The following is a 14,999-nucleotide window of genomic DNA, read 5'->3' as shown; positions in this document are numbered from 1 at the left end:
CTGAATCCAAGGAGGAGCTAGATAATTTATCTCCTTCTGAGCTGTCTGCCACACTCTCCTCCCTGTCATTCATGTCTTCTTGGTCAGAGGAGCCTTCATCAGCAGATTCCACCGGGGCCAAAACAGGCCTGCAACATGTAGATGTCTCCCCCACATCCACAGTCCTTGGGGCAGGAGCTGGGCCAGAGCTAACCACAACATATTCTATGTAAGAACTTGAAGAAGCAGTTACAGACAGCTCTGATTAGAGTATGTGTATGAGGTCACAAAAAGTTAAAAGTGACTAATTAAGCAGCAACAAAATAAGAAATTAGGAGACAAATATTGCAAACAATATCTGAATAACTTTTTTGCCTATCATTTATTGTTGATGCTCCTTGTATTTATTGTATTGTATTGTATTGTATGAGGAGGATGGAAATGTTTTATGGTGTGAGATGTCCCTGGCAACAGTTATTTGTGGTTTTATTACCTCAAGACTGGAATATTGTATTAGATCACTCAAATTTCAGCTAATATAGAATGCAACTGGTAGTGATTGGTGAAAGCATTTTCAAAGCTGCCCTAGTCTTGTGGAAGAAAGGTATAGATAGTCTCCTCCTACCTAGACCACAGCTTTGGGGAACCATTACAATAATTGCCTCTTTTTTCCTGAAAAAACTTTGAGGCACAAGTCAGTATCAAGGAAAATGAAACTGCCATTGCTTGTAAGCAGAAAAACTCCATATTTATGGTTTAATTTTATCAGAACACTCAGCAATAATCACATACTTATAAAATATAATGCACTTGCTCACTGGGGAAGTAGTTTTTAAAAGAATATTTTTTTCCCTTTTGTTGACTTCTACAAGTATTTTCATTTGTGTGATTATTATTTGATTCATTGGGATTAACTGCATCCTCTAGAGAAAAGATCTGCACTTTTGGTGTTAATCTTTTTTTCCATCCTTGAAACACTCTTCTCAAAGGAACACTTATTTATAATTCACTTTGAAGAGTGGTTTTTAAATGCTGGCTAACTTAATGTTATGTTAGCACTTCGAACTGAATATGTCTTATTTAATTATATCTAGAGTTGATCATATATATTATTTTCATTTTAAGGTAGTGATAAAATCTGAAGCATCAAGCATAATTTACAGTAATTTTATAAAGTTGTGAAATATCTTTGGCTTTGCCCAGAATAATGCTCAATTGTAAATATCATCAATATACAGAGATGCCTATTACAGCGTAGCATTTAATTTGAAAAGTAGATTTGTCATCAGGCTAGAAATCCAGAGACTTTGTGTTTTAGTCCTACCTGAGGCACAAACCCATGTCAGTGACCTTGGGCCAGTCATTTTTTTCTTAGCCCTAGAAAGGAGACAGTGGTAAACCATTTCCAAAAATGTTGCCAAGAAAACTGCAGGGACTTATTTTGTTTCCTTTTGGAGATTTCCCAGTCGTTGTTAAACAGTTTGTAATTTTTTTTTAAAAAAATAACTTTTATTAAGTTATGTAAATTATAAAAAAACCAAAAAAATATAATACACATACACATAAAAGAAAAAAAAACCAGAAAAAGAAAAAAGGAAAAGATAGAGAAACATTAAACAACACACTAACAACTATACAATAGTTGTCTGGAGGTGCCTGGAGGCTGTTGGGGTCTGGATGGGTGTCAACAGACTCAAACTCAACCCTGATAAGACGGAGTGGCTGTGGGTTTTGCTTCCTAAGGACAATTCCATCTGTCCGTCCATTAGCCTGGGGGGGGGGGATTATTGACCCGCAACTTGGGCGTCCTCCTCAATCCACAGCTAACATTAGAGCACCATCTTTCAGCTGTGGTGAGGAGGGTGTTTGCCCAGGTTCGCCTGGTGCACCAGTTGCAGCCCTAATTGAACCGGGATTCTCTCCTCAGTCACTCATGCCCTCATCACCTTGAGGTTTGATTACTGCAAGGCTCTCTACATGGGGCTACCTTTGAAGAGTGTTCGTAATCTGAAGATCATGCAAAATGCGGCCGCGAGAGCAATCATGGGCCTCCCTAGGTACGCCCATGTCTCATCAACACTCACCGGCTTGCACTGGCTCCCGATCAGCTTCCAGTCACAATTCAAAGTGTTGGTTATGACCTATAAAGCCCTACATGACATCAGACCAGAATACCTCCGGGACCATCTTCTGCCGCACGAATCCCAGCGGTCTATTAGGTCCCACAGAGTTGGCCTTCTCCGTGTCCCGTCGACTTAGTAATGCCGTCTGGGGGGGGGGGCAGGGAAGAGCCTTCTCTGTGGCAGCCCCGGCCCCCCAGAGATCAGAACCGCCCCCACCCTCCTTGCCTTTCGTAAATTGTTGAAAACTCACTTTTGCCGCCAGGCATGGGGAAATTGACACCTCCCCTAATTACTGCTTTATGTATGGTTTGACTGGGTTGTGTGATTATTTTATTAATAAGGGTTTTTAAATAGTGTTTTTAGATATTGGATTTGTACTTTGTTAGTATTGTTGTGAGCTGCCCCGAGTTCTCGGAGAGGGGTGGCATACAAATCTAAATAATAATAATAATAATAATAATAATAATAATAATAATAATAATAATCTTCCTGTACTACTCTGAGCCCTATAAAATAGATTAGAGGGGGGGGAACCTAATTACCATGCAGGTCAGGATTACATTTATTGTAACAGCTATAGTAACAACCTTTTTTCAGGTCCGAATGTGCTTCACCATTCCCATACTTTATATTAATGTGAACTAGGGAGGGGCTTCTGAGTCATTTTCTTAAATTATTTACTTGATCAGCACTCAAGTTCCACTTACCTGACTCTTGCCATAGTACAGCTCCTGTCCTTCAAGGCCTTTTTGGCTTTCCTCCAAGCTACAGACATTGAAAATGTGTACAACCTGAAACTTTAAATGTTTTTTCTAGCTTCATAATAGTCAGGGAAGTTCCAATTGGGGCATTTTAAAATGTGTATTAAATATCACTCTATCCATTTCTAGCTGAAATTTGTCAAGAGCATAGTTGCTCTTTACCAATGAGAGATATTCCAGCATAAACCTCTTCCTGTAGGAAATGGACAGAGTATGCACAGATGGGAGAAGTTTGGCTTTCTTTAAATCATGCGAAGAAGGGATAATCCCATTATATCTTTTGCTTACTACTATCAGGCTTGGAAAAAAATATCAGAAATATTCTTGTTGGTAAATTATCTGTAAATCTCCATGGTAAGCATTTGATTGATTGTAATGAGTAAATCATTTGCCCTCCATTTCAAAGAAGCCAATTGGAGTCTGAGAGAATTTGTTCTTCAACAGTATAGGAAGCTTTGAAGTTTCCTAGGTTTTGAAAGGATATTTCATTCTTCCTTTTTTTTCTTTCAAGTACTCTGCTCTGCCTGAGGCAGAAAACAAGAAGGAAATATTTCATGGTTTCATTTTATTGGACTGTATTCCAGTGAACTTTGGATTTGTTTTTTAAATATTGCTGTGATATCCAAGGTTGAAGAGTGGTTTAATAAATAACATAGTTTCAAGACAGTCAGGTCCATTGTGTCAAGGTCTAGTTCAAAAGTATTTCATCAAATTTAATAAACTGTTGTAGTGTAGGACAAGTAGCCTTCTCTGCTCCCTTACTCAGTAGAAGATTCTCCCTATATCCAATAGAGTTTGATGCGGTTTACCTTAAGTTAAATTACATTTCAAACTTTTAAATTTTAAAATTTAACATTACAAATTAAATTACTGTCTTTGCAGCATGCAAACTGTCTAAAAAATGCAACAGCATTTACTGCATATAAGTATTTGCTCAGAATACATGACTCGAATAATAATCAAAGCACTGTTTTGCACATCCATTTCTTCCATGAGTAATTTTGCTCATACTGTTTTATATAGTTACTCTGGGAGAAGTAAACTGTGATTTAATAGTCCTTTATATCTAACTTAAAATTGGTAGTTGTACAGAGTACAGTTGTTAAAAGTTAAGGCCAAAGGTAGTTAAAATGTGTATTTTACTGTGATAATAAAAACTGAATTTCTTTCACTTCATGCATAAATATATAAAAATATATTGCTTTCTTACTTCCCCCCCCTCTTTTAAAATATATCGTGGTAAATGTACTTATATTTTCAGTTAAAATGATTATGATAATTTGAATTTTAATGTAGCCTTTGTATGTTTTTCCCCTTTTTGTTTTCAGCTGATGTAAATATGGAGATTAAAAACCTTACAGCAATTCAGCAACTTGGCGTTAAAATGACAATAAGGTAATTTTTGCTGGAATATTTCATATGGATGTTTATAATAGGCTTCACTTTTATTATTATTTCCATGAGTTGATGTGAAAAGACATTATTTTAAAGATAATGGCAGTGAACTATATAAGTGCTTGTAATATTTGGAGCCCTGCACTTCCAAGAAATCAAGAAATGTTCCTTGAATGAACATCGCACTAAGCATGGTATAATAAATACAGTCCTCCAAGGCCTTTGAGACAAGCAAGCTGAATGTCAAAATCTAAAATAACTAATCAAATATTAGTAGTATGCCGTATTTTGATTAATGAATGTGAATTATTATATCACTGAATATTATAAAATAATAGTCCAGTATTTTCCAGGGAGAATCTGCAAATAAACATGGAATATTGATTGACTTTGGTGCCATTATTGGGGCTGGTAAAGCATTCAGTAGGGACACCTGGCAAAGCTCACTGGCACAAAGAACTCACTGGAGCATTAGAGTAACTATATCTTTTGCAAAATGTACCTGTGTTTGTGTATATGAAAAGCCTTTCTACAGGGTCTGCCTGCAAGGCAACTGTGCATGCATATATAGATTCAGGCAGCTGCTGAAACAGCTCTGCAAGAAATCCAAGTAATAGAATTACTTTTAAGGAAGGATTTATCAGAGTTTGTTGCAGAAAATTAAATCTAGAAAACACACACAGGCAGACTGATGCAGCAGGTTTTATTTAAATAAGAAAGTTCTTTATATTCAATAATATATATACAATATCAATGTAAATTCTTCAAGAAGTTACAAGCAAACACACAGTCAGGACAGAACACTTAGTTCTTTGCAGAGTTCAGAGTGGACAAGAGAATATAGAATGGGCTGAGCCACACCCAGCCTTTTAGATTCAGTTTTGATTCTCTGCACAGACTCAGATATGTTTAGCTCCCATTGGCTGACTTGTTGCTATGCCTATTCATTGATCTGATTTTGTTACCATTGGCTCTCCCAGTTCATGAATATCTTAACAGGATTTGTACCTATGTACCTTAAGATGATTTTCCCCTTTGGGATGTTTGCACAGCCCCAGTCAAAACCAATTTTTCTTGCAAGTAGGAATCAGACATCAAGCATGTACTTTTTTGTTATTTTCTTTTAAATAAAACATATGTTAAAATGAGAAGGAGGAGAGAAGAAAGTAAATGAAAAAGCCATCATGATACAGTGGTTAAGGTGTTTGCCTTGATTAGGGAGGCAACATTAAGCCACAGAAGCTCAGTGAGTAACTTCGGGCCAATCATTCTCTCCGCCTAACTTCCCTCACAAAATTGCTGTTATGTGGTTTAGGGATATTGGTACAGTCAAGATGGAATTAGGAGACACTGTATAGATTATATTGTACTTCGCTATGTTGTATTATATTTATTACAGTAGTATCTCTAGATAAGAGTTTAATTTGTTCCAGAACCGAGCTCGTATGTCGATCAATTCGCATCTCGAACGAATTCCTTTAGACTTTGTTTTTCCGCGCCGAGATAACCAGAAGCAAGGATTCTTGCGCCACCTAGTGGAAGCTCGGCTTGTATCCCGAATTTGAGGTCAGGTGTCGAACAGAAATTTCGCTCCCGTCGTGGCTCGTAACTTGGAATACTCGCATGTGGAGCAGCTCGTATCTAGCGGTACTACTGTATAGTATATCATCTGAGGAAATGGCTAGGTAAATTAGGCGTACTAATGCAATCAAGATGGAGTTAATACATTGTAATATATACAGTCCTCCCAGTCCTTTGAACGAGGGCTCCACAAGTTGCCAGTTGAACAGGCATAGCAAGACAAATTTTGAAAACTTATGTTCCGGAAATGGATGTCTTAATGATCTAGAAACATTGTGTTCTTTCAAAGTATCTGCTAATTTCTTGGAATTAATCTGGACATGTGTAGAAGGAATTTAGAAACCATTTATCCTTAGTAGCCAGATCAGTGTGCTATAGGAGAAAGCAGGATACCTAGAGACATTAAACTGAGACTTTTCCTTGAAACTCACAGTTTTAAAGCCCACTGGAGACCACTTCTTATAATTTCATTGTGCACAGACTCAGTATGACACATTTGTGGGCAATCCTTGTCCTTTCCTTGCTCTGGAGATAATTTCCAAGGAGCTGATCCATTCTCCAACTCCTTGTTCTGCCATAATCAGTTGCACTCTTCAACTTTAAAGAGCTTTAAAGCAGTTGCTTTAATCTTGTCATAAAGAAATGTGGCAATGACAACAATTCAATTTATTTGTTAATTCACTTATTTATATATCATAATTATGTGGCTGCCCATGTCACAAAACATGACTCTATGTATATACAATAAAAAATAATTAAACGATAACATTAAAAAACATTCTGCATTTCAAACTACTAATAATACTATTATTAAAAGCTAAGAGAGAGCACTAGATGTTATAAAAAGTAATGAACAATGAAAATAATGTTATTTCTCAGGGGCAAGGTAGAACAATAGGAAATAATTGCAGAAAAATGTTAGAACCATCTCCAAAGCTACAAAGCTAATTTTTTAAATCTATGACTATGGCAATAATCCGAGAGCATAATTTGCGTGTTTAGAAAATTCACACAACTTAGCTCTTTGAAATTTTTATAAGGAGCCTAAAGCAGTTTTCTGAGTCCAGTCTTTCGGATTGTAGATAAGGTTATTGCAGTAGGATTATTTATTTAGTCACTCTTTATTTAAAGCCCGTTAACCTTATTTTTTATCTAAAGTAACTCCCAAAATAGCTTAAGAGTTCTTAGAAGTCTCACAAGAGAAAATATATGGGAAGGGAGGAGGGGTTAAAAATGAAGATCAGGCACTTAGATGTCAGTTCATCTTACAATCTCTTTGGGCAAACACTTCAAATTGCCTAATGGACTTGTTTAATGGGACAGCTGGTCCCTCCAGAAGGAGATATGAGCTAGGTTCTCCTCCTCTGTTTGGCAATGTGCTAGAATGGTTGGTAGCATAAATCCAAGAGATATTGTCAAGGCTGTTTTATAAGCATAATATGAATTGTTTCTTTTAATATATCTACCTGTAGATGTTGACGTTAATATTATACTTCTTTCGTTTAAAATAATAATAATTAAGTGTTTTGCTTCTACTTAATAGTTTATTTCTTTTAAAGCTATGGTAAACATTTGAATCTGCTGAAGGAGAATGCAGAAAATGATCTACATCAAGTGCTTATCTACTGTGAAAAATATTTGAAACAACAGAAAGTACCTTTAAGAAAATCATTATGTATCCTTTTGCTGTAATAAGATAGAGTTCACCAGCTGTTTTGTCAATAAAAGTAAAGGCTTTCCTTTCAAGTTGTGTCCAACTTTAGAGTGTGGTGCTTATCTCCCTTTCATCGCTTGAAGACATTTTCCATGGTCAAGTGGTCAGAATACGGTTACTTTCCCACCAAAGTGGTACCTCTTAATCTACTCACATTTGCATGCTTTTGAACTGCTATAGATGGATAGGAGCTGGAGCAAGGAATGGGAGTTCACCCCATTGTGTGACTCTTGGGTTTCGAACCGGGGCTGTTGGCTTTGTAGCTGACAAGCTTATCATCTTTAACCATTGAACCATTGCACCCTCATTTGTTTTCTTAAATTTTAAAATAGTTGTTTATAACTAATGAAAATAGACATTGATTGATTTGATTGATCATATGGTGATATGCCATCAAGTCATTTTCAGCCTTTAGCGACCACATAAATTTTCGCTATGGAAAAGCAGACCCAGTTTTTATGAAATATATTCATGTTGGAAGAAATTACATTTCTTTTTGAAAATTACATTTTTTTTCACCCATTCCTCTAAAAAAAATAGATATCCATCTGTGCTTCAAATTTGGGTTCGTTATTGGAAATAATGGGGTGCCACATAATTGTAAGATGTGGGTGACCCTAACTTGATCGGAGTTCTGCAATCAAGTTCATCACTGTAGGGGCAGATACAGTGAAAACAGTGTTTTCTTTTGTGATTAGGACACAACAGCCTTGGTATTCCATTGTGTTTCTTTTGAAAGAACAAAACTTGAAGCGTTTCAAGCATTTCGGGTTCCAAAGGTATCATTACTTAAAGCATTTCAAATACACCAAGCTTTCAAATTTCAGATTTATCATGGAAAACAATTGAAACTTTAAAAGAAGTCACTTGTTTTTGTTTCTGTAATTGGAAGTGAAAAAAGCATGGTGGAAATCCATGTTGGCTGCTGGCTGCCTCCCAATTTATTTGGGGGGGGAGAGGGGTGAAAGACCAAAGAATGTGCTTAGGTGAGATAAAGCTGTTGGAAAATTCAGACCAGGGTGATCAAGCTCCAAAAATGCCATTTCTTTTCCTTTTTGCCAACAATCTATATTTTGTCTGTGTTGCTTTTTCTTTTTCTAACCAATCTATTGTCAATATTCGCTAATTGTCTACAATGGACAAGACAAAAAGATTGGAATCCCTTAATTATTCTTACAGATAATCAACAGGATGGATACGTATGCTATGACTGGTTTGCATCTTCTGTGTTTCTAATAATGATGGGAAATCGAGAGAAGACATTAACATTTCTCCAACAGTTCTCCTATCTTCTAGTTTCAGCCTTTCTTTGGGCACCACGGCTGCATAATTCTGTAAGATTCCAAAAGAAACTTAACCTTGACAAATTGCTTTGAGCATTTTTAGTGAATGCTTATTAATTTAGCCTCTTTAAAAGGGCACTCACATAAAGACTTTCTAACTGGATATTTCATCCGTAAAAACGTACTCCATACAAAAAAAAAAAAAGAATGTGGATTTGACATCAGCTCGGTTTTCTAACGGGAGGGAAAAATAGGCTGATATCAATTGTAGTTATTAGATTTTAAAATGAGAAGTAAGTCACACTTTATTAGCAGTGTTAAATTGTGTGCAGGCAGAGAGAGCTATTCAGTGCCCTTTTATTACTATTGCTCTGTGTATTGCTTTCATTCTCTAGATTATTTAAAAAAAAAATGTTATACCAAAACTAGATACTGCAGGTAGTCCTTGACTTACGAACCACAACTGACCCCAACATTTATGTTGCTAAGTAGAGACAGTTGTTAAGAGAATTTTGTCCCATTTTACGACCTTTCTTGCCGCAGTTGTTAAGTGACTCACTCTAGTTGTTAAATTGGTAGCATAGTTGTTAAATGAATCCGGCTTCCCCATTTACTTTGCTTGTTAGAAGGCTGCAAATGATGATTACATGACCTCAGGACACTGCAGCCATCATAAATCTGAGCCATTTGCCAAATATCTACATTTTGATCACATGATCACAGGGATGCTGCAATGGTCGTAAGTGTGAAAAAGCATTGTGCCCTGCATCACTTAGTGATGGAACTATATATGAAAGTGAACAAGTAAACATGCTGCTGTGGTATCATGTATAATTTTGTAAGGAATTCAAGGGCACACATCTTGGAATAGGCATTCATTTGCTGATGGCTAGTAAAATGGTCTGGTCCTGTGTTTAACTCTGGTCCTGAGAAGGGATAGAAATGAGCTTCTTAGTTTCCTTTCTAGAAGGAGGGAAAGAGAAGAGATACCATATTTTTCAGAGTATAAGATGCACCTTTTTCCTCCCCAAAAGAGGCTGATAATTTGGGTTGTCTTATATTCGGAATGTACCATTTTTTCAGCCCTAATTAGCTGCTGACAATCTTTCCAGCTCTTACTTTGCAGGCTCTTTCATAGTTTCTCTCTGCGAAGAATGTTTTCCAAGCTCTAAGTCTTTACAGGGTTTTTTCATTGCTCTAATTTTCTCTGAATAAGTTTCTTTCCAGCCCTAACCAGGTGCTAACAATGTTCCCAGCTCTTACCAGCTTGCAAACTCTTTCATTGTTACTCTCTATGAAGAATGTTTTCCAAGTCTTTGTAGGATTTTTTTCCGTTGCTTTATTTGCTCTGAATGTTTCTTTCCAGATGCTAATGAAGTGCCCAGCTCTTACTAGCTTGCAAGCTCTTTCATTGTTACTTTCTCCAAATAAAGGTCCTAACCAGGGGATAAAATAATGTGCTGGCTAAGAACGCTAGCCAGATGAATACCTGATTAACAGATTCTTTTCCCTTTTTTCCTCCCCAAAAACTAAGGTGCATCTTATACTCCGAAAAATACAGTATATTCCTGCTGTTCCCTCCATCTACGTCTCCATGTTTTATCAAACTTTCGGATTTTCAGGAGACTACAACAGGGGATTAGAAAAGAAATTAAGTTATGAGTTGATATATGTGCATCTTTGTTTCAATTTATTTTTCTGACACATTATAATGGCTTCAGGTCTTAATTGCATATAATATGCAAGACAGTCTTAATGCCTTTGCTTATCTGAATTTGGACTAGAAAACAGCATGGAGTGCTTACCTTTTCTCTGCCAAAAAGCTCATTCAAAACTACTCTCTTTTCCCCTCCCTCTGGCAATAGAGGGGTTCATGGCTGTTTTGCATATTCATTTGCAACCTCTTAACTGCCTCTGCAGTAAATGTAAGTACTCCTTTACTGCCAAGTAAATTGAAAATCAGATGAAGGAAAGAATGCTCTTGAACTAGCAATAATAATTAAAAGCTAGAAAATGTTGCTAACATTTGTCAGGTATTATTGTGGAGATTTCTGTGTTTATTTTCTGGAAACCAAAGTATTCAGTTTGGACTCTCCAAGAACTGAGCCAGTCTATGAGTAATCGTAACAATCTGCTCCAATTGCTGTGTAACAAGGAACCATTTTGTGTGTGTTTTTTCCAATGGTTAGATACATCTGCCTGTAGAAACAGCAGCATCTGGCATCCATCCAGTCTACTTCTGCAGTGCTCACTATGTTGAGATGTTGCTGAAAGCTGAGTTGCCACTTGTTTTTTCTGCTTTCCATATGTCTGGATTTGCATCATCACAGGTAATAAGAAAAAAAATAGCCTGAAGAATTGTCTTGGATGTACCAGTAAAAAAGACAGTTGCCTAACTGTAACTAAAATGATTTGGTTAGTTTCAGTAATATGATCCTATAATGTCTACTTGCTGAGTTCAAAGGAGCTTACTGTTTTTTAATAGTAATTTTATTAATAATTACATTTGCAATGATAAAAAATAATACAAACTAAAAACAAAAATGAAAAGTAGAAGGTGTAGAAAAAAATAAAAAAGAATATAGCAAATACAAAAAATAAATATGTAAAGAAATGACAAAAACAAATTCTTCCCATATTCCATCTCTTACCTATAAACAAAACCGCAAAACCTCATTTCAATCCTGATCAAGTGTCCATTCAGAATTACTGATTTTAAAAAAAAAAAAATACTTATTTTAGCTTTGATCAAATAAACTGACTTCATATATCTTCTTTTAACAATGTTGATCTTTAGTCTCTTCAAATAATGTCCTAGAATTTGATTTCTTTTGATTTTTTTCTTTGTCCCTTCTCACAAAATCCTTCAAAGCCTTAACAAGCTTCTTTTGTAAATCCAAAATTACCCAGGTCAGTCTTTTGGTATATTACTTGTGTAGACATTTTAAGTATGAAAGCCTCAACTGATTTCTCCTGTATATCCAGTGTAGCATCTTTTGCCGCATGATACTTGTAGCCTGTCATCTTTAAATACATTTTCAGATCAGGCTCAGTCTAGTCTGATGAAATTTGTTTTTCTATAGCTTCTTTTAAATACAGCCTATCTATAGAGGCAACTTCTCAGTCAATTTTCAAAAATATCCTTCAATTTATCCAATTTTAAAATAGTTTGCTTCCTTCTGAATTAGTCAGATAGATTTAACTGCTCTTCTCCTTTCATTGTAATCTTTAGTTTCTAATTCTTTCTAGTGGAAAAAATGTGAGCACAATCTGGCTGTGACATCTGTCACCCCATTGATCGCCAGGGTTGATTCATCTGATCTGGTTGGCTAGGCAGATGTCCCCTTCCTCCCTCACCGCTCCATATGCATCCCTTCCAAAGCTGTGCGCTCGGTGGACGACCTTCCCAGATAGAAGGAGTGTACTGATCTTCGGTCAAGGGTATATGATAGCTGCGCTCCCCTGCTAGAACCTCCAAACAAGCTCACGGAAAAAATCTCATCCTATCATGTTATTTTTAAAGTATTCAAGACAAAAACATTTTTCCGAAAAAAGGATTATTATAATTAATTCCAAAATCTTATTTCAAATTCATCTGGACTCTTAGTTCATTTGGTATCTTTCTAAAATGAAATTTGTTTTGTATTCCAAAATAAAAAAAGAATTAAGTCCTTAAACTTGTAGCTAAACTTCTTTTTTTAAGATAGAAGAAAACTCATCCAGTGCTATAGCAATAGCACTTAGACTTTTATCCCATTTCAGAGTGCTTTCCAGTACTCTCTGAGCAGTTTACAATGTCTTCATATTGCCCCCACCAATATGGAAAGATCGAAGGCTCAGTCAGTCAGGACCGAACTCCTGGCTAGGGGCAGAATTAGCCTGCAATCCTGCAGTAGCAGGACTATAAAATATGTTGATCCAAAAGTTCCTAGTAATTGAAAAACAATTTCTGAGCAATTTCTGAAAATGACGGGAGTAAGAAGTACCCAAACCACAGTCAGTACTTTCAAAAGGATACTTTGTACTCCTGGCATTTTCAGAAATTACAGGATTTGAGATTGCCCACCAGTGCTCCAGACAGTTAGATTAGATTAGATTAGATTAGATTTATTGGATTTATATGCCGCCCCTCTCCGCAGACTCCGGGCAGCTCACAACAATGGTAAAAACAGTACATAGTAACAAATCTAATATTTAGCAATCTAAATTACAGTTTTAGGTTAAAAAGTCCATAAAAGCATAAAAGTTGCTTGTTGTGAAGAGAATAGCCGTCTCTTATGGGTTTAAATTCTGAGAGACTGCTATTCTCCTCACAAGGAGCAACTGTCTGGGGCATTGGTGGGCAATCTCAAATCCTTTCCTTGTCTGAAGAAGAATTACCAAGAATCAGCCTCTTTGTAGTTCTTCATTCAGCTGCAGTCTTCAGCTCCACTTTTAGCGGAACCATCATCATTTTGCTCTTTCTTTCTCAGAACTGTCAAAAGAACTCACTTTCAAGTAGGTAAGTTTCAGCTGTAGAGCTGAAATCACTTCATGCCTGGGGTTGCAGGAGAAACTGAGCTGGAAATTATAAAGAAAAGAGCAATTGTAGTATAATTCTTCAAATTCTTAAATATACGTCAGTGGGCACAACTCAGGGTATAAATTAAACTTATTTCTGGTGAGTAATCAGCAGGGAAATCCAACTGTGAGCTTCTGAAATAGAATTCTTTTGCCTGCTTGAAAATTAAATACATATCATAGCTGGCTTTTCTTTGAAATGTTTTGCTATTACAAAGCAGCAGGCAGAATTGATTGGCAGTCAGTTTGAATCTCCCTTTCTCTGCATCCTTCTGATATATCCATATCCTGGTCTATGCCCACCCCAACCCTAAAGTCTTGCGAAATATATCCTACGAACTGACTATACTATTTATATACAGAATGATTAGTTACTGAGATGCAAGCATGCATGATTAAAGTTATCAGGGAAAATTAATTGTGGTCTAAAATTGAATTGTATCATTATTAGGTTCCTTGAAACAAATGTGTTTGTCACAGTGTCATTTATTCTTATGGGTTGGATTTTTTTTTCTTTCCCTTTTTAACTCATAACATATCTGAAAGTTTCTTTCTGAAGTCAAACTATTACTTTTGGCTGTGAATATGTAGGGCAGATTAACCAAAACAGTAATAGTCAAAGGAAATGTGCTAAAGTTTAAATATGGATGAGAACATTTCTTTTTCTTTTTAAATCAATTTATAAGCAGATGTTTATCAGATTTGCTGAAAAAGTATAGAACTCTTCTTCATTGAAACACATATTAAATTAATATAAATGTTACTATAAATCTTCCAAACAAATAATTTTGGTTTAATGTAGAAGGGGTGTTTTTTTTGTTCTAGCTATGCTTTATTTATTGATTGATTGATTTAATTATTAGATTTCTATGCCACACTTCTCAAGGCGACTTGAGTTGGTGGCTTTAAAACAGTGGTTCTCAGCATGAGGGTCGGGAGCCCTTTGGGGGTCGAATGACCATTTCAAAGGGGTTGCCTAAGACCACGATAAAAGATAAATTTCCCAAGATGTTAGGAACTAAAGCTTCTATTCTGCCACCTTGGAACATACTTTTACAATCCGACCAAACAATCCGACCAATCAGGCGTTTACAGTGAGGGTGTCCCTCTGACCTTCCTGCCAGTCAGCTTAAAGCTCTTTTGGGAGAATTGGCACTAGACTTATACTTGGGGATCACCACAATATGAGGAACTGTATTAAGAGGTCATGGCATTAGAAAGATTGAGAACCACTGCTTTAAAAGGATAGTGATTGGTTTTTATGCTGAGGTGGAAACCTACTTAGGTTTATGTTTGACAGATGGGAAGTATGCCAAAAAATATGATGCAAATGCCTATGGCCAGATGTAAGCCTGCTCAATGTCATAGGAATCTGTGTAGACAACAATACATTCAAATCACAGAAGATGTGCCTCTTACCTCTGAACATTATAGGATAGCTATTATAGGGACCTGTGCCTTCTCCCAAATGTAATGGGACAACATATATTCTTCCTGAACCTTTAAAGAGCTTTCTCATCTACCTTCCTTCAAAACTTACTCTTGGGACCTACTTGGTCCCTCCCTTCAATCATTACTAAGGGTTTTCCTTCTCCAATTTTCT

General features: G+C 36.3%; 1 protein-coding gene across 1 annotated transcript in view; it reads left to right on the top strand.

The window, feature by feature from the left end:
• Positions 1 to 14,999, top strand: part of TBC1D32 (TBC1 domain family member 32) — a 106,081-nt gene that overhangs the window by 87,052 nt on the left and 4,030 nt on the right. The window contains exons 29-32 of the mRNA XM_070733436.1: positions 4,192 to 4,258; positions 7,399 to 7,514; positions 8,733 to 8,887; positions 11,026 to 11,166. Of these exons, the coding sequence (XP_070589537.1) occupies positions 4,192 to 4,258; positions 7,399 to 7,514; positions 8,733 to 8,887; positions 11,026 to 11,166 (479 nt within the window). The remainder of the gene's footprint in view (positions 1 to 4,191; positions 4,259 to 7,398; positions 7,515 to 8,732; positions 8,888 to 11,025; positions 11,167 to 14,999) is intronic.

The sequence above is a fragment of the Erythrolamprus reginae genome, chromosome 1, assembly GCF_031021105.1.
Source record: "Erythrolamprus reginae isolate rEryReg1 chromosome 1, rEryReg1.hap1, whole genome shotgun sequence".
In the NCBI taxonomy this organism is placed as follows: Eukaryota; Metazoa; Chordata; class Lepidosauria; order Squamata; family Dipsadidae; genus Erythrolamprus; species Erythrolamprus reginae.
This window is presented reverse-complemented; position numbering and strand designations above follow the sequence as displayed.